Genomic DNA, 26,945 nt, shown 5'->3' with positions numbered 1-26,945 from the left:
CCTGAACCTGGGGAATTAGTAAATAGCTATTAATAGAACCACCGTATGCTTTTAGTTTTAAGCTTCTTATGTCTTTCTGCAAACGGTCTTCCTAAAATTTGGTCACACCGCGTAAAACGTGAGGACAGAGTGAGGGAGAAATGAGCATGTTTTAAATAACGTACGTGGAATTACTTTGAAAACTGTAGATTTAATTATCCCACTTAATATTGCTGCAGGGTAGAGACTTATGAGTTATTTCCTAAACCAAAATTCCTTGTGTCTTTCAGGAAAGTACTAAATTTAAGAATGTTTGGACAACTCATTCCAAGTCACCTATAGCCTATGAGAGAGGAAGAATATATTTTGACAATTATCGGTGCTGTGTCAGCAGGTATCTTGGTGAACGTTTTTCCTGTAATTCACCTCACTGTTGATCTTGACTCATTTTTATAGAACCACATGCTTTATCAATGTTTAATGAAATAGGAGAATGGAAAAAATGAGGCCAAAAGAAGAGTAGGTGGTAAATGGGTATAATTTTAAAATCTTCTTAAACCCAAAGTTAGAGGTTTCATCTTTGCAAGTACCAATTTAAAATGAATTTACTTTATAGTGCAGGCAAAATGATAGGTTGCTCAGAGTATGGTGTAGTGTTTTATTCTGCTTAGAAGACGGCAGAGTCAAGGAAGTCAGGTATCTAATAATTATATGCTGCTTTAGAGAAAAATTTCTTTAAATTAAAAAAAATTTTTAATGTTTATATTTGAGAGAGATAGGACAGTATGCTAGTGGGGAGGGGCAGAGAGAGAGAGACTGAGACTGAATCTGAAGCAGGCTCCAGGCTCTGAGCTGGCGCAACAGAGCCCCAAGCAGGGCTCGAACTCTCAACCCTTGAGATCATAACCTGAGCTGAAGCTGGACGCTTAACTGACTGAGCCACCTATGTGCCCTGGGAAGAAGTTCTATGTTTTGTTTTGGAAGTACTTGCCTTTCTTTGTTTTAAGAGAAAATTTTCGAACATGCTTCAGAGAAAATAGTGTAGTGAACGCCCATGTACTAATTACCGAAATTCAAAGATGATCCAGATTTTACTGCATTTGCTTATCTATGCCATTGCTCACTTTTCCTTTATCTTTTTACGAAGTATTTTAAAGCATATTCTAAACACCATGCTTTGCTTCTACAAAAAATATTAGACATTTTCTTTCTCTTAACAGCTTGATTAAGATATAATTCACACACTGGTGCCTAGGTGACTCAGTCGGTTAAGCACCTGACTCTTGATTTTGGCTCAGGTCAGATCTCTCAGTTCCTAGATTCGAGGCCCATGTCAGGCTCTGCACTGACAGTGCGGAGACTGCTTGTGATTCTGTCTCTCTCTCTCTTTGCCTCTCTCTCTCAAAAATAAATAAATAAACATTTTTTAAAAGATATAATTCACATACTATACAATTTGCCAATTTAAAGTATACAATTTGATGATATTTAGTTCATTGAATGTTCATTCAATGATAGGAATTTTGGCGAACCCTTGTGGTTCATATAGGCAGCCAACACTACAGTTGACTTTAGAACATTTTCATCACCTCAAAAAGAAAGTTTATTGCCTTTAGCTATTGCCCCAATACCCACATCATCCTCAGCCCTAAGCAAGTGCTAGTCTCTTTTCTGTCTCTATAGATTCATCTGTTCTGGACATTGCATATAAATTGAATCACATAGTATGTGTCTTTTGTGATTGGTTTCTTAGTAGAGTACCAGTTGATAATAAAAGATATAATTCAAGAACAGCCAGATGGAAGAGTTGCATAGGCAAGTGACATGCGAAAGGGCATGGAATATCCATGCTCTTTGGGCACACTACTCTCCCTGAATGTCCATGTGTTCACCAACCTAGAAGCTTCTCCCTTTGTTAATATATACATTTCAGGGTGCCTGGTGGCTCAGTTGGCTGAGCATCAGACTCCAGCTCAGGTCATGATCTCGCATTCCTGGGTTCAAGCCCCGTATCAGGCTCTTTGCTGACAGCTCAGAGCTTGAAGCCTGCTTCAGATTCTGCGTCTCCCCCTCTCTCTGCCCCTCCCTGCTCGCACTCTATCTCTCTCTCAAATACAAGCAGTAAAAATATTTTTTTTTAAATAGTAGCTTAATTTTAAAGTACATCAGTTAAAAAAAAAAAGGAAAATATCTATGATGATATCTCAGTAATAATCAGAGAAGTATAAATTAAAAATAAGGGACTATTTTTCACCTAAAAATTGTAGTTTCAATACTGGCAGAGGTATAAACTTGTTCAATTTTTCTGAAAGGCAGTTTGGGAATTAAAAAAAAAAACAACAACTTAAAGGTATTTCCTTTTTTAACCTATTAATTTTCATTCTAAAATAAAAGGACTCTTTTTATCTAATTTTCATTTTACAATATTGGAATAACAGTTTATGAATGCCATGGAATTCAGCAGAGATATTCACCGTAATCATTCAGGGTTAAAGAAAGAAATCAATATGATCCAACTTTGGAAAATAATCTGCAGGTAAGTATATGTATATAAAGAAAAACCAGAAGAAAATGAACCAAAATGTTAATAATGGTTATTTTTATAATTTTATAGTATTCTAATCTATGTTACTGTATTTTTCAGATTTTTTTCCAGTGAATTTCCTTTTGAATTATGTGATCAGGAAAAAAATGTTAACATTTAGTTAAGAAAAGGAAGACAAAGTAGCAAGTTGTATCTTGGTATTCCAAATCTCTAAATAGAATAAATCACTCAAAGCTGAGCAAACACTGTCTCAATGAATAAGAAGAATAATCATTCATTTTTCTTTTTTCCCAGTGTTGCATCAGAGCCAAGAAAACTTTATGAAATGCCAAAATGTTCCAAATCAGAAAAAATAGAGGATGCTTTATTATGGGAATGCCCAGTGGTAAGATTTATTTTTAGAGTATTTGTTTCTAATGCATTTTTTGCTTAAAAGAACTGATCATTGTTGATATGTAGTATGAAGGAATAAAGCTTTAATATCATAGTGATTCCTGAATCTTGAAAGGAGTCAAGAAGAGAGAGTGTATCCTTTGCTTGTTTTCCCTCAGGAAATAACTTATATCTTAAAAAATTATATATTAATATTATGAATGTATTTTAAAATTTTGATGCCATTTGTAAATCTTAAAAACTAGAAAAAAGTTATGAACTGATTAAAAGTTTCGCAAGCAATATAAGCTAGTTTAGAGTTATCCTCAGTGTTTAAGAGATCATTCTACTGATTTAAGAGATCATTCTATCAAAATAAGATATTTATTTAGGACAGCAGTTATGTCACATGGCTCTGTGAAAGTAGACTTATAAGTTTCCTCCGTGAATCTCGTTAGGAAAATACTAAGTCAAAAATAAAAAATAAAATAATAAAAGTAATACAAAATAAAATAATAAGATAAGCTCACTCCATCAGACAGACTAACATTGACCTGATGTGTATTTGTCAGAACCGTGTTTTCATAAATAGCATCTTCTACTTGCTAGAGGAGGTGAGAGAATTGACTTGTACACAAAATAAGTTTGGAATATTCTGAGTTTAAAAGGCTAAACAAGTTTATTTATAGAATTACTTGTCAGAGCCTTTAATAATACTTACGATAATACTAATGTTCACAGTGATTATCAAACCATTTTCTGAAACTCTTGATTATAGGACTTCCTTTTTAGAGGTATATTTCTACATATTAGTTTTTCATGGGATCAGTGTTTTAAGAACTGTACTTATGGCATACTGTAGCAAATTAATCAGGTTTTTGAATCTGGCTGGTTGTTTTTTAGGAAAAATGGAACTTAAAATATGTGACCAAAAATAATGTTTAAAAGAAAAGAAGCTATCCTTTGAATTTACTATTAAAATTCTCTCTTTTGTCAAAGACTACTGTTTTTACATAAAATTGTAGTTTTCCAGAGCTGCTGCTTTCTTTTCCCTTAGACACTTACTCTTTTTAATTTTTTTTTAACGTTTATTTATTTTTGAGACAGAGAGAGACAGAGCATGAATGGGGGAAGGTCAGAAAGAGAGGGAGACACAGAATCTGAAACAGGCTCCAGGCTCTGGGCTGTCAGCACAGAGCCCGATGCGGGGCTCGAACTCACGGACCGTGAGATCATGACCTGAGCTGAAGTCGGACGTTTACCCGACTGAGCCACCCAGGTGCCCCTACACTTATTCTTTTTAAAAAGAGACATGTTTTTAAAAATCAGAAAGTTTTAAATCTGTTTTCTTCCCCAATTTCTTACTGAAAGCTGAAAATAACTGTTGTGCCCCCAATATCTAAAGCCTTTTAATCTGTTTTCATTGGTTGGGGGAGGAAGGTGACAGATTTTTTTTTTTTTTAATGTTTATTGATTTATTTTTTAAACAGACAGCAGGGAAGGGGGCAGGGAGACAGGGAGAGAGAAATTCCCCAGCAGGCTCCTCACTGTCAGCGCAGACCCCCACGTGAGGCTCAATCTCACTTAACCCTTGAGAGCATGACCTGAGCTGAAATCAAGAGTGGGTCGCTCAAACAACTGAGCCACCCACGCACCCCAAGGATGACAGATTTCTTAATTGAGAAAAGTTTTGAAGACACAGTATAAAAACACAAAAAATTTAGCGCAATCCTTGAAAAAATAGAGTTTCTAGTAATCTAATTCCTATTCTCACTTCTCTTTAAACATTTTCTTCTCATTTGAAGTTAAGCAAGATTTTCCATTAAGAAAAACTAAGAAGGTTATCATTTATTGTTGTTAACATATTGATGTGAAACTACATTTAAATTAGCACCCTTTTAGGGGCACCTGGGTGGCTCAGTCAGTTAAGCATCTGACTTGGGCTCAGGTCATGATCTCCCCATTAGTGGATTTGAGCCTCGCATTGGGCTCTGTGCTGACAGCTCAGAGCCTAGAGCCTGCTTCGAATTCTATGTCTCCCTCTCTCTATGCTCCTACCCTGCTTGCATTCTCTCTCTCTCTCAAAAATAATATTAAAAAAAATTTTTTTTAATTAAAAAAATAATAAATTAGCACCCTTTTCTGAGACAATGTGTGAAATGCAACTTTTGGTTTAGGAAAATACCTCAAACCTATTATATATGCTACTTCCAATTCTTTTTTTTTTTAAATCTCCAGGAGGTGAGTGGTGCCTGGGTAGCTCAGTCAGTTGAGCATCCAACTCTTGATTTTAGCTCAGGTCATGACAGTTTGTGAGATCAAGCCCTGCACTGTTAGTGCAGAGCCCGCTTGGAATTCTCTCTCTCTGCCTCTCCTGCATACACACACACACACACACACACACACTCCTCTCTCTCTCTCTCTCTCTCTCTCTCTCTCTCAAAATAAATAAACATTTAAAAAAAATCTCCAGGAGGTGATACTTATGTAAGACACCACAGACTAAAAATGTTTACATCATTATATGTTATTTTAGTGTAAGACTTCCAGTAGTTAAACTTAAACACACATACACACACAACCAAGAAACAAACACAAAAACTGAAAGGAAAGACAAATCTTTAAAACCATATATAAAATACCTATGCTTTTATTCTTTTCTATTCACTTTTTAGCCAACGCAAATAGATTAATTTTAACTTCCCTATTCTTAACTTTTGTCGTAGAATTTCCTTTTTCTTTTTAATGTTTATTCATTTTTGAGAGCGGGAAAGAGAGAGTGCAAGCCGGAAAGGGGCAAAGAGAGAGGGATTCAGGGGATCTGAAGTGGGCTCTGTGCTAACAGCAGAGAGCCTGACGTGGGGCTCAAACCCACAAACCCTGAGATCATGACCTGAGCTGAAGTGGGAAGCTTAGGAAGCCTAACTGACTGAGCCACCCAGGCGCCCCCCAAGAACTTCCTTTTTATTTTACAAATTAAAGTAGAACTCTTTGCTTCTCTTTCTTTTCCTGCCTTAGACTTCCACCTTGTGGCAGCTGATCAGTGGCAGGTATGCCCAAATAGCCATTACCTCCCTTTTTGGGGGGTAATGCACTAACAACAGAGGGCATCTTTTTAAAAAAAGTTTATTTTATTTATTTTAGAGAGAGAGAGCACAGAAGGGGCAGAGAGAGAGGGAGAGAGAGAATCTCAAACAGGCTCCACGCTGTCAGTGCAGAGCCTGACATGGGGTTCAGTCTCATGAACCATGAGATGACCTGAGCCAAAATCAAGAGTCAGACACTTAACCAACCGAGCCACCAACAGAGGATATCTTTAAAATCAGGTCCATCTTCTGTTTTTCTTTGCCTTGATTCTGCATTCTAGCTTTTCATTTGGGTTAAGAGTAGAGCTGCAGTGAATCGTGGAACAATTTGCCCTCTTACCATTTTGACTTCTGTCAAAAAGACGAGTCTTAGAACAAAGAAACATCTATTCTAGCAGATGACTCTTTTTATTGTTTTTTAAATTTTTTAAAATGTTTATTTTTGAGAGAGAGAGACAGAGCACAAGCAGGGAAAGGGCAGAGAGATGGAGACATAGCATCTGAAGCAGGCTACAGGCTCTAAGCTGTCAGCAGGGCTCAAACTCATGAGCCAGGAGGTCATGACCTGAGCCTAAGTCAGATGCTTAACTGACTGAGCCACCCAGCTGCCCCTTTAGCAGATGACTATTAATTCTTATGGTTTTAAGAACTGTTATTGTTGTTATCATTGTTATCACAACAGCATTGTTAGTAATACTCCTATTGTTATGATGATGATTGGCTTACACTTGTTGAATTACTTAATGATAAATAACAATAAATAATAAATTATTTCAGGTACTGCCTAAGCACTTTATGTGAATAAACTCAATAAGTTAATGATGAAAATAATAACCTACAGTCTTTTCTTTCCTTGTCTTAATTCTCTATTTGTACATTTAATATTTCCTCTTTGGTTTTACACAGCTATTTCTTTAAGGTTTTAGCTAGTTTCTTTGGACATAGATTACTGCAGATTGTTCATGACCAGCCAGTTTCGTTTTTACACCTTGATTTTTATTTATTTATTTTTTTAGGGGGAAATACTTCCCAATCCATCAGATTATAAATCCTCACTCATAGCACTGACTGCACATAATTGGCTATTTCGCATATCAGCAACTACTGGAAAAGTCCTTGAGAAAATATATCTTGCTTCATATTGCAAATTCAGGTATTAAATGTGGCTTTATTACTCAAGATCTTATTTATATATATACATATGTAAATATAAACCTGTGAAATAAATTTGAGACTTGTGGCCCAGGAAATTTCAAGCTTTTTTTTTTTTAGTTTACCATTGTATACCTGGATCTCAATTTATAAACCTATTCTATTTTTCTTTCCTCATGAGTACCTTTGAAGGTCTGAGGATAACAGACCTTTTATCATTTATTGTTGTATCACTCTTAAGTAACTAACCTGTAATAGTTGGCAGATATCACCCCCACCCTTTTTTTTAAGTAGGCTCCATGCCCAACGTGGGGCTTGAACTCACAACCCTGAGATCAAGAGTCACATGCTCTACCAATTGAACCAGCCAGGTACCACCCCTCTCCCGTTTTCATTTCCATCTTTTTTAAACTTTAAGTGTTTGTTTTTGAGACAGAGACAGAGACAGAGACAGAGCGCAACCAGGGGAGGGGCAGAAAGAGAGGGAGACACAGAATCCCAATGAAGCAGGCTCCAGGCTCTGAACTGTCAGCCCAGCGCCTAATGCAGGACTCAAACTCATGAACTGTGAGATCATGACCTGAGCAGACACTTAACCTACTGAGTCAGCCAGGTGTTCCTAATTTCTCTTCTGCAAATAGTATTTTATATGTAGGTTGTACTTCATGGTTGATTTTCCTGAAGGTTATTCTGTTTCAGTTAAATATCTGCCTAGTACAATCTAAGAAGTATTTTTGTTGTTGTTTGTTTTTAAGCAATCTCTACATCCAATGTGGGGCTTAAGCTCACAACCCTGAGATCAAATCACATGCTCTTCTGATTGAGCCAGCCAGATGTCCCTAAAATTGTTATTTTAACTAGTAGTTTTTAAATTTCATATATATACACACACACACACACACACACACACACACACATACACACACACACACACCTATATAGGTGTGTATATATAGGTGTATGTGTGTGTGTGTGTGTGTGTATATATATATATATATATATATATATATATATTTGGAGTGAATAATGCATGCAGAATGTGAAAGTAACATTTTTAATGCTTTTTGTAACTTCCATTTTAAAGCAGGAATAGTTTTTTGTTTTCTAAGTTTTGAATACTGTTTGATCAAACACAGAGTTTATTCACTGACACTCTAGAAGGATTAAAGTTAAATATATATATATATATATATATATATATATGTTTTTTTTAAATAGGAGTTATTGCATAAGGATCTAGAAGGAAATTTTAAGTTGTTTTTGTTTTAAAATAAATTACTTTGTTTTATAATTTAAATAACTAAAGAACTATTTAGAAAATACTATTATATTTTGATTATAAGGAAACTGACCCCAATGAATAACCTTCTCCTCATTCTTTTATAAGATATTTGAGCTGGGACACTCCTCAAGAAGTCATTGCAGTCAAGTCAGCTCAAAACAAATGTTCAGCATTGGCCCGGCAGGTAGACATCTTTAAGTATCAATAAATAAATCTTAAGCATTAATGAAATGAAGAAATTGTCTGCAAATTTGTTGTGAAAGAACTAATGATCTTTGATTTCTGAAAAATGGTATAAAAGTTGTTTACCACGAGCTTAAGAAATACCCTTTAAGCCACTCTGGAGAAGTACAGCAGATTATTTTACATTCCATAGTGGAAAGAAATTGAACCCTGTTCTTCAAAGTAAGGGAGCTATCTTTTCCAAACAGACAAATCATTCAAGCTTTAACTGTTGATAATTTCTTCTCATCTCACGTAGACATGTCAGTGTAATGCTACTTTCAGGTGATATGACCATAACTATGTGTCTTTTGATTAAGGTCTTTATTATTAGAACTCCAACTTACAATATAACTTATACTATATTAATATACCATAATATGTATAATAATAACAATTTATATGGTATATGGTAGATATTATAAATATATATTTATGCTGTAATTGTAATATGGAAAGTTATTTTGTTATGCAGTAGATAAAATGTTTTTGTACAGTATGTAAAATATGTTTCAGTGTTAAGAAATGTTTACTGTTAGGTTTACTTTTATAGATTTTTGTGTGTATGTGCATGTGTGTTGAAGGGCTGAAGGTTTAATGGACTTATTTTGAACACGTATGCCTTCCTGTTTAAGTAACTTTGCAATGTAGACGGAGGTTTTTATGAGTTGAAAACATCCACATAACTGTATGCTAGGATAGATGGATGTTTTCAACTCATGAAAACTGTTTCTGAAATTCTTCTGAGAGCTGCCTATAATTTAATCTTTCCTTGTAGGCAGGCATTCAACAGCCTATTTTGCTGTACCTTGCAGTGTTCCATGTTTTACCTTTTTCACTCATAGGGATTCTGGAGATCAGCAAGAAGGTAAGAACTTACTTCTGATTTAATTGCAATATCAACTTTTTTATAAAAGATCGGATGCCATTGGTTAATTATTTGTTTTATTAAGTCATTTGATTGCAAGTGTTCCCCTAATTGTAAAAAGCTTTCTGATCTAGCTTGTTTCATATCAAAACACATGAGAATGTTTCATTTAGGAAGAAAATCTAATCATTCCTTCCTCTTTCTACATGTTTTTATGCCATTCAAGTGCATAGTGTTGAATTACCTTTGGTGTCATTAACAAACCACTACTTTACAAAATTATGAAATGAGTAAGGTGGTTTTTTGCAGAGGAATATTCCAAAGTTCATTTAAAATGGCCATTAGGAAGGTGAAAAGCTAAACAAAAAGCCTCATTTTAATTGCAAGGTATAGATCTAAAACTTGTTTTATGATACAGAAACAGCCTTATAATTAAATATGTGAGTTTTCCAACTCATTCAGTTTTAGGTTTTATTCTTGTCATTGTTCTTGATTTATAGGCCATGATATGGGAGGAAAGAAAGGACATACTTCCTTTGAGTAAAAGAATCAATAGCCTTCTACTTTCCATTTAAAAATTGTTACTTAGTCTGGGGGGATAGTTATTTATTGGTCTATTCTACTAGTCTTTAATTAAGTATTACTGAAGCAGATCTTTAGAGTCCGCTAATAGTCATTAGCAAATAAGATGAACATATTAAAAAATTTTTGTAAAAGCATAGTATACTAAACTACATAAAGGCAAATGAATAGTATCAATTACTTGTTCATTCTTGGCTTTGTGCCAGGCACTTTGAGTAGTTTACAACTTTGTAATGTATGATGTATTCCACTAGGAAATTAACCAAATCCTAAGTGAATGCAGAAACTGGAATTAGAAACTAGAGTTGACTCCAAAGTATGAACCAAATTTTAAAATAGAGTGGCTACTTTATTATAGCACTCATTATTTGAAAATATGTTTGAATTACACAAGTCTTCTTTTTCAAAGTGGGAAACCAGGATCCGCCAATAAAAAATTATGAGCTAGTCAAGATCAAAGCAAAGAAAGCATAATTATCCTTCTAAGAGATGACAAAAAACATAACTTATGAATTTAATTGTTTTCTTTGTGCTCGTGGATTAAGTAATTGTGTATGCTTATTACAGTCCAAAACAGGAATGAACACTTAGCTAAGTCATAAATTGTTTCTATCTATTTTTACATGCCTACAATAATCATTGGAGGGATTTGGTTTTGATTAGGGTTAGTTGGAATTGAAGCGTATCTTTCACTTACCATGTATAAAAGACTACCCATGGGCTGGCTTAGAATGTACTTTAAGCTATTTATTGGGGTAGTAAATTTTCACTAAGTAATTAGAAACAGAAACAGATTTTCACTTAATTTCTACTTGTTCTTTCATTGCTATGAAAATTTGTCTATGTTGGCTTTTGTAAATATTAAAATAGGCACAGAATCAAGTTCTTTGTCAGAGCTCTGTGGAGGATTATGACAGGATCCATTGCATAGAACAAAAACAGAAAGGGAACAAAGAACCAAAGCTTTACTCAAGGTTAGCCGGTCTAAATGTCTCTATAGGTGTTGGCTTGGTCTTTAACATGTTTGGGTTTTATATGTCTAAAACACCTAGCTGTGTTAGATATTTAAAGAACAAAGTAATAATAAAATTCTGGAATTGGCTGTTTCTCATTAGAAGTACTTTCTCAGAGCCAATCTTTTCCCTTCTAGCTAAAAACTGTCTCTTTATAAGGAACATTTTAGCATGAAGAATAGGTCTCTATATTTGCTATGCATATCCTGTATGGTAGAATTAGATGGTCTCGGTGTATGCCTATGTCCATGAAGAATAGGATTTGTTGGGTTTTTTTAAATTTTTTTTTAATGTTTATTTTTGACAGAGAGAGAGAGAGACACAGAGCATGAGCGGGGGAGGGGCAGAGAGAGAGGGAGACACAGAATCCAAAGCAGGCTCCAGGCTCCAAGCTGTCAGCACAGAGCCTGATGCGGGGCTCGAACTCACGGACTGTGAGATCATGACCTGAGCTGAAGTCGGTCGCTCAACCAACTGAGCCACCCAGGCGCCCCAGAATAGGATTTGCTATTAAAAGATATTGGCAAAACTGTAAAGCAAATGGATGAGGCAAATTAATGCTGCTGAATCATTTTGAAGGTTATATGCTACACTGCCATTAGTGTTCCAGTTTGAGACTCCAGTGGCCTACCACCCTAATGACACCTTAACTTCAGGTCTCTAAATTATAATTAAGTTATAATACTAGGCGGCAGTGATGTCGTGGTGACCGGAATATTAAGCAAAGCACAAACCACTGTGAACACTCAAGAGGATTGGCCTTCTGGTCTTTTCTCAGGTGATATCTACCTTTCCCCTCAGATTTTCGGGAACGTTACAGATGCTACCTTGTCTCATGGGATACTGATTGTGATGTACAGCTCAGGACTGGTCAGACTCTATAGCTTCCAAGCCATCATTGAACAGGTACAGAAGCCTGAAATTTGCCATATTATAATAACTTGAATTTTGGACTGAGGTATGATTTTTTTTTAATGAGATGCTTTAGAGTAAGGCACTTGTGTAGATTTCAACTCTACAAAACTGTGCAAATGCAGAAAGACAAAGTAACCTTTAAAAGAGGGTGGGAGGATAAATAGAAAGGCCCTTTAAATAAAGACATTTTCTCTGTCAGATACATGTGAATTTAATTTTTTCTCTCTCCAGACAGCAAATAAGTGGGTGCTAAAGCCACCGTTTTTGTTTGTTTTGTTTTGTTTTTAGTTCATGCAACAGAAACTTGACTTAGGGTGTGCATGCAGATGGGGTGGGACTGCTGGAACTGTAGGAGAGGCTCCTTTTGGCATTCCTTGTAATATTAAAATCACAGGTATGGCTACTATGTAGCATTTTTTTCACCTTAAAAAATAAGTGGTCATATAAATAGTTATTTATTGTAATCATCCAGTGTTTTCTCATAATTTAATTATAAACTCAATTCATTTTACTTCTATATAGCTTATTCCTTGCTACTGAATAGGTATTGACAAAATCTATCAGTTATTCATTGAACTGAACACCTAATGATACTGAGTCTTGCTTGGCATTTAACTAGCAGAAGGCAAAGCCCAACATCACTGAGAAGAGAAATGTAAATTAAAATTATCCTAAGATACATCTTTTCAGGTTTTCAGCTATCAAAAAGTTACTAATGGGGTTGTTAAAAGTATAGTATAGAAGTATATAAGACTATAAAACTATATAAAACTATAGTCATTTATTGTTGGAGTCATTTGTGGAGGATAGTTTGTCAATATGCAGCAAAGTTTTAAATATATATACTCCTTGAACAATTCCATGTCTAGGAATTTATACCAGATACATTCATATGTGTACAAAAATGACAAATGTACAAGTGTAACATTATTTCTAATAGCAAGTGGTTAGAAACAATGTATAATTGATAGGTGACACTAATATTATTTCATTGTTTAGCCGTATCATAAATTTAAGTGTTACAAAGAAAGAATTTTTTTGTATTGTTGCAGCGCAATTCCCAATATATATTAATAAATGATAAAAAGGAGTGTAAAACTGTACATAAAAAGCTTCATTTGTATAAAGAATTTGTATTCACATGTTTAAAATGTACACATGAGCATATACTTTTAGATTTGCTTGGAATATATGGAAGGACACACAAAAACCTGATAAACAGTAGTTTCCTCTGAGGGATACAGATGAAAGGAAGACTTATTTTTCATTATGTATCTTGTGATACTTTTTGAATGTGGTGCCTACATTACCTTCACCAAAATGTGGTTCCATGTGTATGCATGTACACCCACACACACAGATCCTTGAAGTTTTAAGAACTTGACCTGTGTATCATTCTATGGATGAACTTTGAATTTGTTGAGCCAGTTCACTGCTTTGGACATTTAGGTTGTTTTTAATTTTCTGTGATTACAGATAACTAGTAATGCTTGAATCAATTATGTCATTGTGGGTGGCAGAATGGCCATTTGAAAAGATTCTGTCATTCCTTCTACCTTTAATAACTGACATTTTTCTGTAAATAAAAACTTCCACTCATCACCTAGGGATGAACTGTAATTCCTCCTAAAAAGTCAAGGTAAATACTTACTCTTTCTCTTTAAGTATCAGTATTCAAGCAAGGATTTGGTGTTAATAGTCACGTCCAAGGTGGCAAAATATTTTAGAGGTCAGCACACATATATAATCACAAAATTATATAGTTACAGTCATTATTCTTCATGATGTTCAAATTGCCCCAAATTTGGCCAGTGAGAACTCCATTTTGACATACCCCAAGAGTCTTGGGGAATTCCCTTGCTCTTCTGGAACAATAATGTATCCTAGGTTTACCTTTTACTTTCCTTGTCCTCGATGTGACAAGGAGAGAACACCCTCATTGACTGTGTTAGTGTCCTAGGACTGCTGTAACACCACAAACTGATAGCTTTAAGCAACAGAAATTTAATCTCTTACAGCTTTGGAGGCTAGAAGTCTGAAATTAAAGCATTGACAGAGACCACCCCAGGTCCTCTGAAGGCTCTAGGAAAGAATCCTTCCTTGCTTCTCCTGGCTTCTAGTTGTTGCTGACAATCCTTGGCATTTCTTGGTTTGTGGCAGCATTGCTGCCCTCTCTGCCTGTCTTCACATGGGCCTTCTTCACTCTGTTGTCTTCAAATCTCTCTCTCTCCTTATAAGAACACCAGTCATGGGTTTTAGGACCCACCCTTATCCAGCATGATCTCTGCAAAGACCCTGTTTCCAAATAAAGTCATATTCACCAATACCAGGGGTTAGGGGTTCGACATATCTTTTTGAGGGGCACATTTCAACCCAAAACATAGACCAAGATCTAGTTGTGCTCAATGCAGCTGGGTGTCTTTATTTTTGGTGAACAGAGCTGGGAAATATATTAAAACAAAAACCTTTTAGTTCATTCTCGTATTTCTAAATTTAATTGTTCTTTGATTTTTTTAACTTTTTTTTTTTTTTTTTTTTTTTTTTTGAGAGAGAGAGAGAGAGAGAGAGACAGACACAGAATGCACGTGGAGGAGGGACAGAGAGAGAGAGGGAGATACAGAATCTGAAGAAGGCTCCAGGCTCTGAGCTGTCAGCACAGAACCCAGTGCGGGGCTCAAACTCATGAGCCGTGAGATCATGACCTGAGCCGTAGTTGGACGCTTAACCGACTGAGCCACCCAGGAGCCCCAATTCTTCTTTGATTTTATATTTGTATTTCTTTTGGCTCCCACTGAACTTCTTGATTCCTAGTGAAACTTTATCCTATAATATATATGTGATAATCTTAAAATTGCCATATCAATGCTACTACTGAAAACTAAAGTACAGTGTGAAAGTTAAGATTTCTCTGCAGTTCCTTTTGTCCTTAGTGTACAGCCCCATAAGTGTACTATCAGAGTAATGTGTTCAAAGGTTGCTTGAAATTATTTTTCTGTGTCATTAGGTTACCAATTTTATGTAATTAGGTTCATTTGTTTTAGTTTTTCAATTTTAGGTTTATTTTTTCCCTTTTGACTTTATTCTTGAAGTTGTAAAATGTGTATGTTTTAATGGTCAAAACTATGTAAAAAGATATAGTCTGAGAAACTTTGCTGCCATCCATAAAAGCCCTTCCATTCTGTTACTTCCCTCCCCTAATTCCATCCTGCCCCTATAAGTAATCATTGTTTATAGTTTCTAGGTTATCCCTCTGTTGTTTCTTTTCATAAAAATAAGCAAACATGCAGGGGCGCCTGGGTGGCTCAGTCAGGTAAGCATCCGACTTCAGCTCAGGTCGTGATCTCATGGTTTGTGGGTTCGAGCCCCGTGTCAGTCTCTGTGCTGACAGCTCGGAGCCTGGAGCCTGCTTCGGACTCTGTGTCCCCCTCTCCCTCCTCCCCTCCCCCGCTTGTGCTCTGTCTCTCTCTGTCTCTCAAAAATAAATAAATGTTAAAAAAAAAATTTTTTTTTTAAATAAGCAAACATGCATATGCATTCTTTAAATGTTACCTTCTTGGGGCGCCTGGGTGGCTCAGTCGGTTAAGCGTCCACCTTCAGCTCAGGTCACAATCTTGTGGTCCATGAGTTCGAGCCCCGCGTCGGGCTCTGGGCTGACGGCTCGGAGCCTGGAGGCTGCTTCCGATTCTGTGTCTCCCTCTCTCTGCCCCTCCCCCGTTCATGCTCTGTTTCTGTCTCAAAAATAAATAAACGTTAAAAAAAAATTTTTTTTTACAATAAATAAATGCTACCTTCTTTCTTACACCAAATGTAGTATATTGTATACTCTGTTCTGTACCTTGTATTTTCATTTAACATGTAAATGTTAAAGCAAACATTTATTTAACAGAAGAAATATATAAGATTAGCTACCTATATTTTATTGAGATAAAGTTGATGTACAGCATTAGATTAGTGTCAGGTGTACTTGCCAGTGATTCTTCATAGTTAGAATATTATTAAGGCCAGACGTCAGGCAAAGAGGAATTCTTGATGGTTTTGTTCCTTAGCCGTATTTGTCCCGGGAGCCACCTCTATACCTGTAAAATTACAAATAGAGACTGTAGTCAAGCATATGGTAGCCACCTTTAGCCAAACCCGACATGCTGTCACCCACAAATTCAAAAGGTGGCCCTCCAAAGCCTTGATATCCTGACTACAGCTCAAGAAGGCACTTCTGCTAATATTGAGACTAAATGTTATGTATATATCCCAGATGACTCTAATCTCTATCAAAAGTTTTAGCAGACATGCACACACAAATTAAAGCAATGTCTGACTCTTCTCATTCTCTCAGTGAGTGGGTTTCTTCCTGGTTTAGCGGACATGGATAGTCTTGGTGGAAAACACTTCTTCTACTAGCTATGATAGTAATTATGCTAGTCTTTTTTATTATGGGGACTATTGTTGCTACATGCTCTGCGTAAAGATGTCAGACAAATTATCTCAATGATGACTGTAGGAAACATCCTATTCTTATGATGAGACCTCACGCATGCCTCCAACTCAAAAATATCTGCAACTAGGAGCCCTTCCTTTAGTGAGATAGCTCAGGATTTTTATGCCTCCCATTAGGTAGGACCTGCAATCCCTTTCAGCCTGAAGAAGCTACAGGAGATGAGACCTTCACCCTTCAACACCCCTTAAGAATAAGGACGATAAAAATCCCATAGCAGGGAATGAGACAGGGAAACTGAAGGGGACGCCATGAGAGAAAAAGCTGGGTTTTTTCCCCTTTGCTTCTTTTCTGGCTTCTCTTCCTGCTAGGACCTGCATCTCTACCCCACTTTACACATGCCTTGTAATGAAAACAGCCTAAGCCCTTCTTGTAAGGGACGAGGAGTTGATGACGCTCTAGAATAAATGACATCTAAGGAAGGCCCAGGTGAGAATGACTGGACGAAGCTATCATATGTGCATTGCAGGCCACGAGAGCTAGACGTCTCCACACCAAGAACCCCTGGCTCCTAGGAAGAGAACCTGAGCCCTCATCTTTGTTCTAACCATTTCCTGGATGCCTGAGAGGACACGTACACGAGACTGCCATCCTCAATAAAAAAACCCAGACCCCAAGCAGTGATGAGACTCATGCTTCTTTCCTCTCTCAGTCTCCCGGACAGTTCATCTGTATCTGTTTGCTCTATATCTTCAATAAACTCTGCTTTCACCTAAAAAAAAAAAAAAATTTAAAATTTTTGTGTACACTACAAAGTGACCACTGCAGTAAATCTAGTTACTACTTTCATCATATAGTTGACCCCCTTCCCCTATGATAACCATCAGTCTGTTTTCTGTCTCTAGGAACTCCTATAAATAATGCCCCAATGAACATAGGGGTGCATATATCTTTTCAAATTAGTGATTTTATTTTCTTTGGGTAAATAACCAGTAGTGGAATTGCTGGATCATATGGTAGTTCTATTTTTAATTTTTTGAGGAACCTCCGTGCTGTTTTCCTTAGTGGCTGCACCAATTTACATTCCCAGCAACAACGCACAAGAGTTCCCTTTTCGTTACATCCTCTCCAACTGCTATTGTTTCTTACCTTGTTATTTTTTAATTTTAGAGTGTGAGTGGGGGAGAGGGGTGGCAGGGGGAGAGAGAGAGAGGGAGAGAGAGTATCTTAAGCAGGCTCCACACTCAGCACAGAGCCTGATGCAGGGCTCAATCCCACAACCCTGGGATCATGACCTGAGCTAAAATCAAGAGTCAGATTCTCAACCAACTGAGCCACCCAGGCACCCCTCTTATCTTTTTAATAATAGACATTCTAACAGGTGTGAGGTTTTGATTTGCATTTCCCTGATATATTCCCTATATTTTATTTTATTTTTTTTTTTTTTAAATTTTTTTTTTTTTTTTCAACGTTTATTTATTTTTGGGACAGAGAGAGACAGAGCACGAACGGGGGAGGGGCAGAGAGAGAGTGAGACACAGAATCGGAAACAGGCTCCAGGCTCTGAGCCATCAGCCCAGAGCCTGACGCGGGGCTCGAACTCACGGACCGCGAGATCGTGACCTGGCTGAAGTCGGACACTTAACCGACTGCGCCACCCAGGTGCCCCCCCTATATTTTAAAATTACAGAAAAATATTACTCTAGCTATTCTTTTATAAACAATACAACATTTTGTACAATTTATATTAAAACTCTGAAGTATTGCTTGACCTTTCACAGACTCAAAGCACTGTAATCATTATTATTATTTTCTTTTTCATGCCTCTCTTTTCACAGTCTAGCAAGTAGGAGCCCCTTTTGCTGACTCTGTTATTCTTTTAATACTACCCTGCCATCCTATAAATATCCTTTATCACAACAACTAGATGGTTCAGAAGGATCTTAAAATTTCCTCATGACAAGACATAGAATCAGCTACTCTCTGAGAACTTCTAGGACTCTAGTTGAAAATAGTATTAGAGATCAAAATTTCAGGTTACTGGGGACCCATCAGAATTGTGATTAGCAGAGTCCCACTGCTACTCTGGGGCCATTTTTAGCAACTGCTGAGAAAAGTATTTCTTTTTAAGTGTATCTTTTTGCATTGATTTTCTTCTAGTGTTAATACCTATTTTATATTCTCTATAACATACCTACTTAAAATTTTAGCCCCAAATTCAAACTCCAATTATATTTTTTCTTTTTTTTAATAATTTTTTGTCATCCACCATCATTTCATAGCTACTGTATTATCACATATGATGTTTGTATTTCTTTCATAATTTATCTAACATTTTTAGCTGAGTTTTCTATTGAGTTCAATTTTTCCTCATTAAGAAGACTTCTTTATATATTAAGAATATTACTTTCTTCCTAAAAGCTTTTTTTAAAAAAGCACTTTAAATATATTTGATATGTTTATACCTGTCTCTTCCTCAGCACTGTCAGTTTGTGAATTCACTTTTCATTATTTTTCTCCTATATAGAGGACCCAGTAGTAAAGTGTCTTATGAAGAGGCCTAATAAAGCACACACTTCTTTTTTTTTTTTTTTAAGATTATTTATTTATTTTGAGAAAGAGAACACAAGCAAGGGAAGGGCAGAGAGCGGGGGGGAGAAAGAAAATCCCAAGCAGATTCCCTGCTGTCAGCTCAGAGCCCAACACAGGGCTTGATCTCACAAAACGATGAGATCATGACCTGAGCCAAAATCAAGAGTTGGAAGCTTAAGCAACTGAGCCACCCTGGCAACCCAAAGCACACACTTATATATGTAACTTAGGGCTCTTGAGTGAATGGGTCTTCCTAAGGCAAGCCCCTTTACTGGCAGTGTTGGCCTCATAACCAAAGATTAAACACTAAAAGCAAAAGGGTAAAGAAAGAGTCCCAAGTAACCACTTGCCGAAACAATGTTTGGGATATTCTAAAGCTGTAGTACCTTCCACTTACGCACTGGTGTAAGAGTGCATCTGTTTTGCTCTACTTAAAATTAGTTGACCTAAAGACAACTAATGACCTGAGCTAAAATCAAGAGTCAGATTCTCAACCAACTGAGCCACCCAGGCACCCCTCTTATCTTTTTCATAATAGACATTCTAACTAAAAAGCACCAACAGATATTTCTTTTATGGTGTTAGTCTCTACAAGACAGTGAATGGCTAGATTTATCTAAGCTAGTTAACTTATCTAAAGATAATACTAGTATTAGTCACCATCCTTTAATAAAGCTACCACTGTGACAGGACCTGTCCTAAGTGGTTACATTCATTATGACTAATATCACTTATGTACTGGAAATCTTAAGACTGCTCGTATAAAATTTGCTAAGTATAACCTGTTAGTCTGGAATATGGAAGATCTCTTCCTCACATCTGAAGGAAATTATTAGACCTAATTATGTTGTAGGATTTTTATGAGAGTTGGAAATTGTGTTTAACTCAGAATCGTATACATAGATGTCTAGTAAATGGTGCTGTTTTTATTAGGTGTACTTTGTCACTTTTTGCTATCATAAGCACCTTCGGTCCACTTTTTTATCTCCACTCAGCTGCAGGTCACACATGCCCTGGAAACAGATGTCTAAACTAGTTAACTTATCTAAAGATAATACTAGTATTAGTCGCCATCCTTTAATAAAGCTACCACTGTGACAGGACCTGTCCTAAGTGGTTACATTCATTATGACTAATATCACTTATATACTGGAAATCTTAAGACTGCTTGTGTAACATAAAGTTGACTTCTTGCATAACATTTGTTGCCTACCAGCTTTCTCTTTTCTTAGCAATCAGCTCTTTCCTGATTATATTTTATTTCTTAAATGTAGTAATTTCTCATTAATGAAAGTTCATAGATGATGCATGCATCATGAATGTTCCAAGGCTACCAGAACAGAGAAACTAATAAATTCCTTTTGCCCATCTCTACAGACTCACCACCACTGCTCTTTGAGGTGTCCTCCCTGGAGAATGCTTTCCAGATTGGAGGCCATCCTTGGCACTATATCATCACACCTAATAAGAAGAAACAGAAAGGAGTTTTCCATATTTGTGCCCTGAAAGATAATTCCTTGGTAAACCATGAGTGATCAGACTTTTTAGTAGTAAATGTATATCAGAAATTTTTTATTTTCTACTTTGTATTAAGAATTCCTAAGAATTACTTTTTGTTTGTGTTAATAATTTGTAAACAATGTTAGGTACAGAAGGATACAAAGAATATAACAAATGCCTGTGTATACTACCAAGCATTTAAAAACATTAACATTTGAAAATACTTAGTGACCAAAGATTTCTCATGGGATCTCGTGCAACACATCTCCCAAGCTCCATAGTGGGAATTACCGTTGCAATATGTTCAGGCTGCCTTTGAACTTGCTGGTGGAATGTGTAGTTGGTTCTGGTTTTTTCGTGGTTTGCTGCTATTTGCTTTCCAGAGCAGAACCAGGTAGAACTCTGTTGGTCACAATGTAAGCACTGAAACACTTTGAATTTTCAAGAACTTTATTTATGGCAGAATAGGAAGAAATGATAAGACATGATAAGACAATAGAAATTTCTACTCCTTGAATTCATTTTTATTTTCTTTTTGAAAATGATTTAGGCATTGATTTATAATTTAATTTAATTTAATTTAATTTAATTTAATTTAATTTAATTTAATTTAATTTAATTTAAAGAGTGCCTAATGTGGGCCAGGCATGGCTGGGGACACCTTCCTTCCTTCAAGTTGCTTATGCTGTCTAAAGCACACATGTAGATAAGTAAGATGCAGTCTGTTAATGTACAGTAATTAAGATAAGTGCCAAAGAGTGAATGCACAGTGATGATGGGTAGAGGGGTTCCATCTTTGTTTTCTATTGCTGAGTTAGTGTAGTTTATTTCTGGAACCTCCTGATATATGAGATGAACTTAATTTTTCTGAAGCAGACTCCACTTATTCCATATCTATCTCTTCCAGGACCATGCTCAATCAGTCACTGTTCGATTCAGTGGCTTTTAGAGTCACAGGCCTCCTTACACCACACTGAAGATCAACATAGTCTTGGGTCCAGTTATCTATTTCTGTTGATGTCGCCACCAGGGAACACTATGTATAGTGTCTTCTAGTTTCCTTCTGTCGGAACATTGTTCCCTTCCATTTTCTCATTTACCTGTCACATGTGGCAGCTCCAGTGACGTCCTCTTTTACAGTGGCCTCTCTAGATAGAGGCTGTCATGACAAGTCTGTGATTTGATTATTCACCTCTCAGCCAGTGAACATTCTTCAACCACCAGGACCTGTCATAGCCCTCTTTCACTTAACTTTTCCATCCTGTCAAACCCCGTACAATTCTAGATATTCTTTTTATATAAGAACAGATAATATATATTATTGTGTGTGTGTGTGCACGTGCATGTGCACACACACACACACACACACAAAATGGCTTCCAGCATCTATACCAAGCATGTCTATCAAGTACTGTCCTGTAATAACTGATTATAACATCTAGTCAAATCTGTATTTCAACATATTCATAACTAATTGCCAAATCCAGGGAAAGTTTTCAATCCTTTTGCCAGACAGCTTTCTGGTAAGGACATTAATTTAAGGATGCATATGCCCTTTACTTCCCCATCTGTCAGTCAAAAGAGTAGATTACCCAAAAACACATGCAGCCAAACTGAAGAATTCAGAAAATGTTTCATAGCTTTCTATTAAACTGAGCTTTAAAATCTAGCATTCAAGCACATAATAAAAACTGCAGAAGCTGGTAATAATGCTGTCTTATATTTAAAAGATAGTATTTCTTTTGCATGTTATAGTTATTACAATGAAGAGAATCGTCTAAGGAAAGATATGTATAGTATGTGCATGTTTGATATTAAAGGGACATCTGGAGCTAATGCCATCTTGGATATGTTAATTTTAGTGGTAGCAAACAAGGTATTTAATTCCATTGATTTTCTTATGTATATACAATGTGATAATACCACCATTCCTATTAGAAATTATTAGGATACTTATAAAAATTCCTTAAAAATTAAAACATGCACTAGTACAGAATATGTGTTAAATTCCTTTTTTTTTTTTTTAAGCATGGAATTCAAAAAAGTAGCCCCCACCTACTTCTCTAGTCTCATGACTGGACACCATGCATATTTTCTAGGAGCCAGAATTAAAATTTTTATTCATGTGTATGCACACACATGTTGTATGGAGTAACATTTTTGTGCTTCAGATTTTGCCATCTCTTGTAGCCATTTTGTACTCATCCTTTAAGGCTTACTTCAAGCTCTTTTTTTCATCCTGAAATTCTGCTCACTTGGGTTGAATGCTTGATAATATCCTGTGTGTGACTTGATCATTTTGTTTTCTACACCGTCTTATTCTTTTCTGTTCTGTTTGTGTTTCTGCCTCCCTTTTTGATAATGAGATTTTGACGGCAAGGGTTATGTTTAGTTCATGTGTGGTATGAACACCTAGTGTGATACTTGAGACATAGTATCCTGTCAGTATATGCTAGTGAAATTAGTAAGTTAATATTTCAAAAATATGAGTATCTAATAGGAAAGGTGGTATCACTTCATTTTGTGTTGGAAAAATTAAAGAAATTAAATGAAATTAATGTATCCATGCTGGTATTAGTTCCCAGTGCTCCTTTGTATAAGGTAAAACATTTATGTACATATGTGATCATATATCACGGAGGTAACTTCTCTTTATTTTAATGTCTAAATGTCCTGCCATGAAATAAATCTCTCCTTGCCTAAAAGGCTAAGCAGACCTAAAAGGCTATTAGACCATTTCCTCATTATTAGAGGTTAACATCTGACTTATCCAAAAAGATTATGTGACCTGTTTCTGAGATTTTAGATTGGGTTGCATATTTATTTGTGCGCTATGCACGCTTTTTGACAGTTTATTAGGGATGGGCAAGGGAAGAAGAAGTTGTAGGGGACTGCATGTGCATAATTATACAGAGTTATATAATGGAAAGTCCTTGGGCTTTGGAGTCAGAGCTGCTGTTTTGCAGCTGCAAAACATTGAGCAAATGATTTGTCCTCTTTGTGATTTTATCCTGATCAAAATGGGGGTAGTCACATGTGCTTTGAGTATTGTTAAAATCAAATGAAATGGCTCTAAAACATCTACTGCAATGTCTGACACAAAATAGATGCTTGAGATTGGATTACTGTTAGGTTGTTATTTGTGAGGCAAACTGTATGGTACAGAGCAGATGTTCTGGATTTCTCAAGTATGACTGCCCCAATTCAGTTCTTCTGCATATCCCAGTTCAACTGTTGATATTTTCTTTTCCCTGTAGCTTTGATTTACTGATCTATCATTGATGTTAGATTTGAAAACTTATTTTATTCTCCCTTAATCTTTATTTTCAATATTTTTCCCCCAACTTTAGGCAAAAAATGGGATCCAAGAAATGGAATGTTGTTCTCTAGAATCTGACTGGATCTATTTTCATCCTGATGCTTCTGGTAGAATAATACATGTTGGCCCCAATCAGGTCAAGTGAGTATTTTTTTTAATTTTTTTTTAAGTTTACTTATTTATTTTGAGAGAGAGAGAGAGAGCAAGTGAGCACAAGTAGGGGAGGAACAGAGAGAGAAGGAGAGAGAGAGAGAATCCCAAGCAGGCTCCACACCAGCAGCGCAGAGCCTGATGCAGAGCTTGACTTCATGAACCCTGAGATCATGACCTGAGCTGAAATCAAGAACCAGATGCTTAACCAACTGAGCCACCCAGGTGCCCTTCAAGTGAGTATTTTCATTAGTTGCTTTAAAGCGAAAAGTAGCTTTTGGAAGCATTTATTGGCGTGTTTATTTTTGCCAGCTCATTGCTGACCCAATTACAGAAATAATTAGCTTGTTGTAGGTTGCTTCCTCAGAGAACCTGACTTTATTCTTTCAGCCTCCTCATTACTGTTTGTAGATATTACATTTAAATAAATTCTTTGGTGGATGATATATGGGTAAAAGGAGATTCAGATTGGCTTGTCTTCATCAGGTTTTAATTCTCTAGGATTAATGAGAGATGATTGTTTTTGGTGTAAAAGATAGCTTTAGTGCAGGAGTTGTTTGAAGTGAACCTTGTTTTGTTTTGTTGACCCACATCTACATCCAGGTGACCTTTCCTTCCTTGAAATACTCTTCATTTGGCTTCCCCGACACCACAGTTCTCCTGAATATTTCCCTCCCTCTTTGATGTGTCTTTCTTCATGTCCTTTCATGGTCATCCTCTTCTAGAGGAAGTCTTCCAGACTTTAATTATTACATGTCCTCAGGATTTAGACCCTATTTTCTTCTCACTCTTCATTCCCTTTCGGCATGATTCTATTTATTCCTTTGGCTTCAAAGATCATGTGTACACCAAAACTCCAAAATTTATATCCTTGCCCAAATTTCTCATCTAAGCTCAGCCAAAAATCTGGAATTATTCTTAACACTTTGTTACCTTCTTGTCTTTCTTTCATCATATGCATATACTCTTGACTTTTCATATACATATACTCATGTACATTGCCCCCCATCTCTCTCTCTCTCTCTTTCTCTTTCTCTCTCTCCCTCTTGCTCACCCCCTCCCTGTCCCTTACATACACACACACACATACATACACACACACACCTGCACCATATATCCTGTGAATCCTTTGTTGTTGTTGTATTACTAAATTTTCCTAAATCCTCCTCTTCCTGCCCTTGGCCATTGTCACCATGTTGGTCAGACCATTGTCATCATTAGCCTGGACTATATTAATAGGCTACCTCCTGGACTCCAAGAATTGTTTTTGCACTCTTTAAGTCTATTTTCTTCTCAGCAGTGAGAGTGATTTTTAGGAATATTAACAAACACAAAAACCTAACTAAATGGATTCTACTTTAACCTTCTTATGGCTTCTTGTTCCTGAGATAAAGACCAGCATACTTAGTATGGTCTGGAAGATCATCCTCCCACCCAGTTTACTTCAGCAGTGCCGTCATTTCAGAAAGCTGGGGGCTGTTTCCTCTGGAATGTGTTTCCCCTCCCTGTTCTGCCTCATTTCTATTCATATTTCATGCCCCAGCTTAAATATCCTTTTTTTGCAGAGTCCTTCCCTGAGACCCCTCGTTAAATTCGCTCCCCCATCACATTTTCATTGCACCCACTGTGTCATGTTCTTCTAACACAGCAATTTTAATTAGTTATCTATGTGATCATCTGTTTAAATATCTAGCTTTAGAATCAGCAACTCCATAATGACAGAGAAAGAGTCTGTTTTGCTGATATTTAGAACCCCAGCACTTGAACATAGTGCTTAGCACAGAGTAGGTGCTCCGTAAGTTTGTTGAGTAAGAAAGGTATTGTCTGCCTTATTTATTCCTCATGCTTCATGATAATTAATCTACTTCTCTGGATTGATTATAAAGATGATAAAGGGACTTAATTAAATAAGATGATGAACTTTTATTATAAAAAGTCTTAAAATCTGTAGTTTAGCTTTATTAAACCATACTTTTAATGTTTGTTGCTACCCACCTTTAAAAAAAAAAAAAACTTTATTTCTTTTGAGAGAGAGAAAGCGTGCGTGCGTGCTTGTGTGTGTATGTGTGTGTGCGTGTGAACGAGCAGGGAAGGGGCAGGGAAGGGGCAGAGAGAATCCCAAGCAGGCTCTGTGCTGACGCAGGGCTCCATCTCACAAACTGGTGAGATTGTGACCTGGGCTGAAATCAAGAGTCAGACACTTACCCCACTGAGCCACCCAGGCACCTCTCTACCCACCTTTTAGTAGTACTTTGAGTTTAAGAAAATAAGAGCCACAGAGTGTGTGCCCTTTTGGCAGGTTCTAAAAGATAGGCACTTTTAAATAATTAAGATAATGAATTGAGTAATTTAAAATACAATCTGATTTCTTTGTCTCTGGCAAAGAAAGCCTCCTGGCTCTCTCTGGCCACTGTGGCTGCTACTCCCTGCTATTCTTTTTGCTTGCATTCTAGATTTTATGCTTTAATAACATTGTGCTTTTGAAGCTTGTTAATGCTGTGAACAGATTTGTGTGGGTGGTGAGCAAATTATTTTATTTTCTCTTGCTTAATAAGTTTGATCCATAAGGCCATTTGCACTCAGAAAACCCAAATCTTTAAATATAATCCTACAAAAAAAAAAGTGTTAAGTAAATTGCAGTTTTCAAATATTACTCTTTTATGAAAACTCTTAGTTTAGGCTTAGTTGCTAATCGAGTCTCTCCCTTTTTTTAATTTTAATGTTTATTTATTTATTTTGAGAGAAAGAGAGAGCCAGGGAGGGCCAGAGGGAGGAGGAAGGGAGGGAGGGAGAGAGAGAGGGACTGTGTGTGTGTGTGTGTGTGTGTGTGTGTGTGTGTGTGTGTGGATGAGAGGCAGAAGGGCAGAGAGAGAGAGGGGAGAGAAGGAGGGAGAATCCGAAGCACAGAGCCCGACATGGGTCTCAAACTCACAAAC

General features: G+C 36.5%; 1 protein-coding gene across 2 annotated transcripts in view; it reads left to right on the top strand.

Moving 5' to 3' along the window:
• The window catches only part of DCAF17 (DDB1 and CUL4 associated factor 17), a 36,262-nt gene that overhangs the window by 569 nt on the left and 8,748 nt on the right, over positions 1 to 26,945 (top strand). Inside the window, exons 2-10 of one of the 2 annotated variants that reach the window (XM_047872041.1) lie at positions 270 to 373; positions 2,819 to 2,909; positions 6,999 to 7,135; positions 8,522 to 8,600; positions 9,417 to 9,506; positions 11,903 to 12,007; positions 12,305 to 12,410; positions 20,418 to 20,560; positions 23,891 to 24,000. In XM_047872041.1, the coding sequence (XP_047727997.1) occupies positions 270 to 373; positions 2,819 to 2,909; positions 6,999 to 7,135; positions 8,522 to 8,600; positions 9,417 to 9,506; positions 11,903 to 12,007; positions 12,305 to 12,410; positions 20,418 to 20,560; positions 23,891 to 24,000 (965 nt within the window). The remainder of the gene's footprint in view (positions 1 to 269; positions 374 to 2,818; positions 2,910 to 6,998; positions 7,136 to 8,521; positions 8,601 to 9,416; positions 9,507 to 11,902; positions 12,008 to 12,304; positions 12,411 to 20,417; positions 20,561 to 23,890; positions 24,001 to 26,945) is intronic. The other variant, XM_047872042.1, reaches the window with a different exon arrangement.

The sequence above is a fragment of the Prionailurus viverrinus genome, chromosome C1, assembly GCF_022837055.1.
Source record: "Prionailurus viverrinus isolate Anna chromosome C1, UM_Priviv_1.0, whole genome shotgun sequence".
Classification (NCBI taxonomy): Eukaryota; Metazoa; Chordata; class Mammalia; order Carnivora; family Felidae; genus Prionailurus; species Prionailurus viverrinus.
The sequence above is the reverse complement of the archived record's forward strand: the minus strand, read 5'-3'. Positions and strand labels throughout refer to the sequence as shown.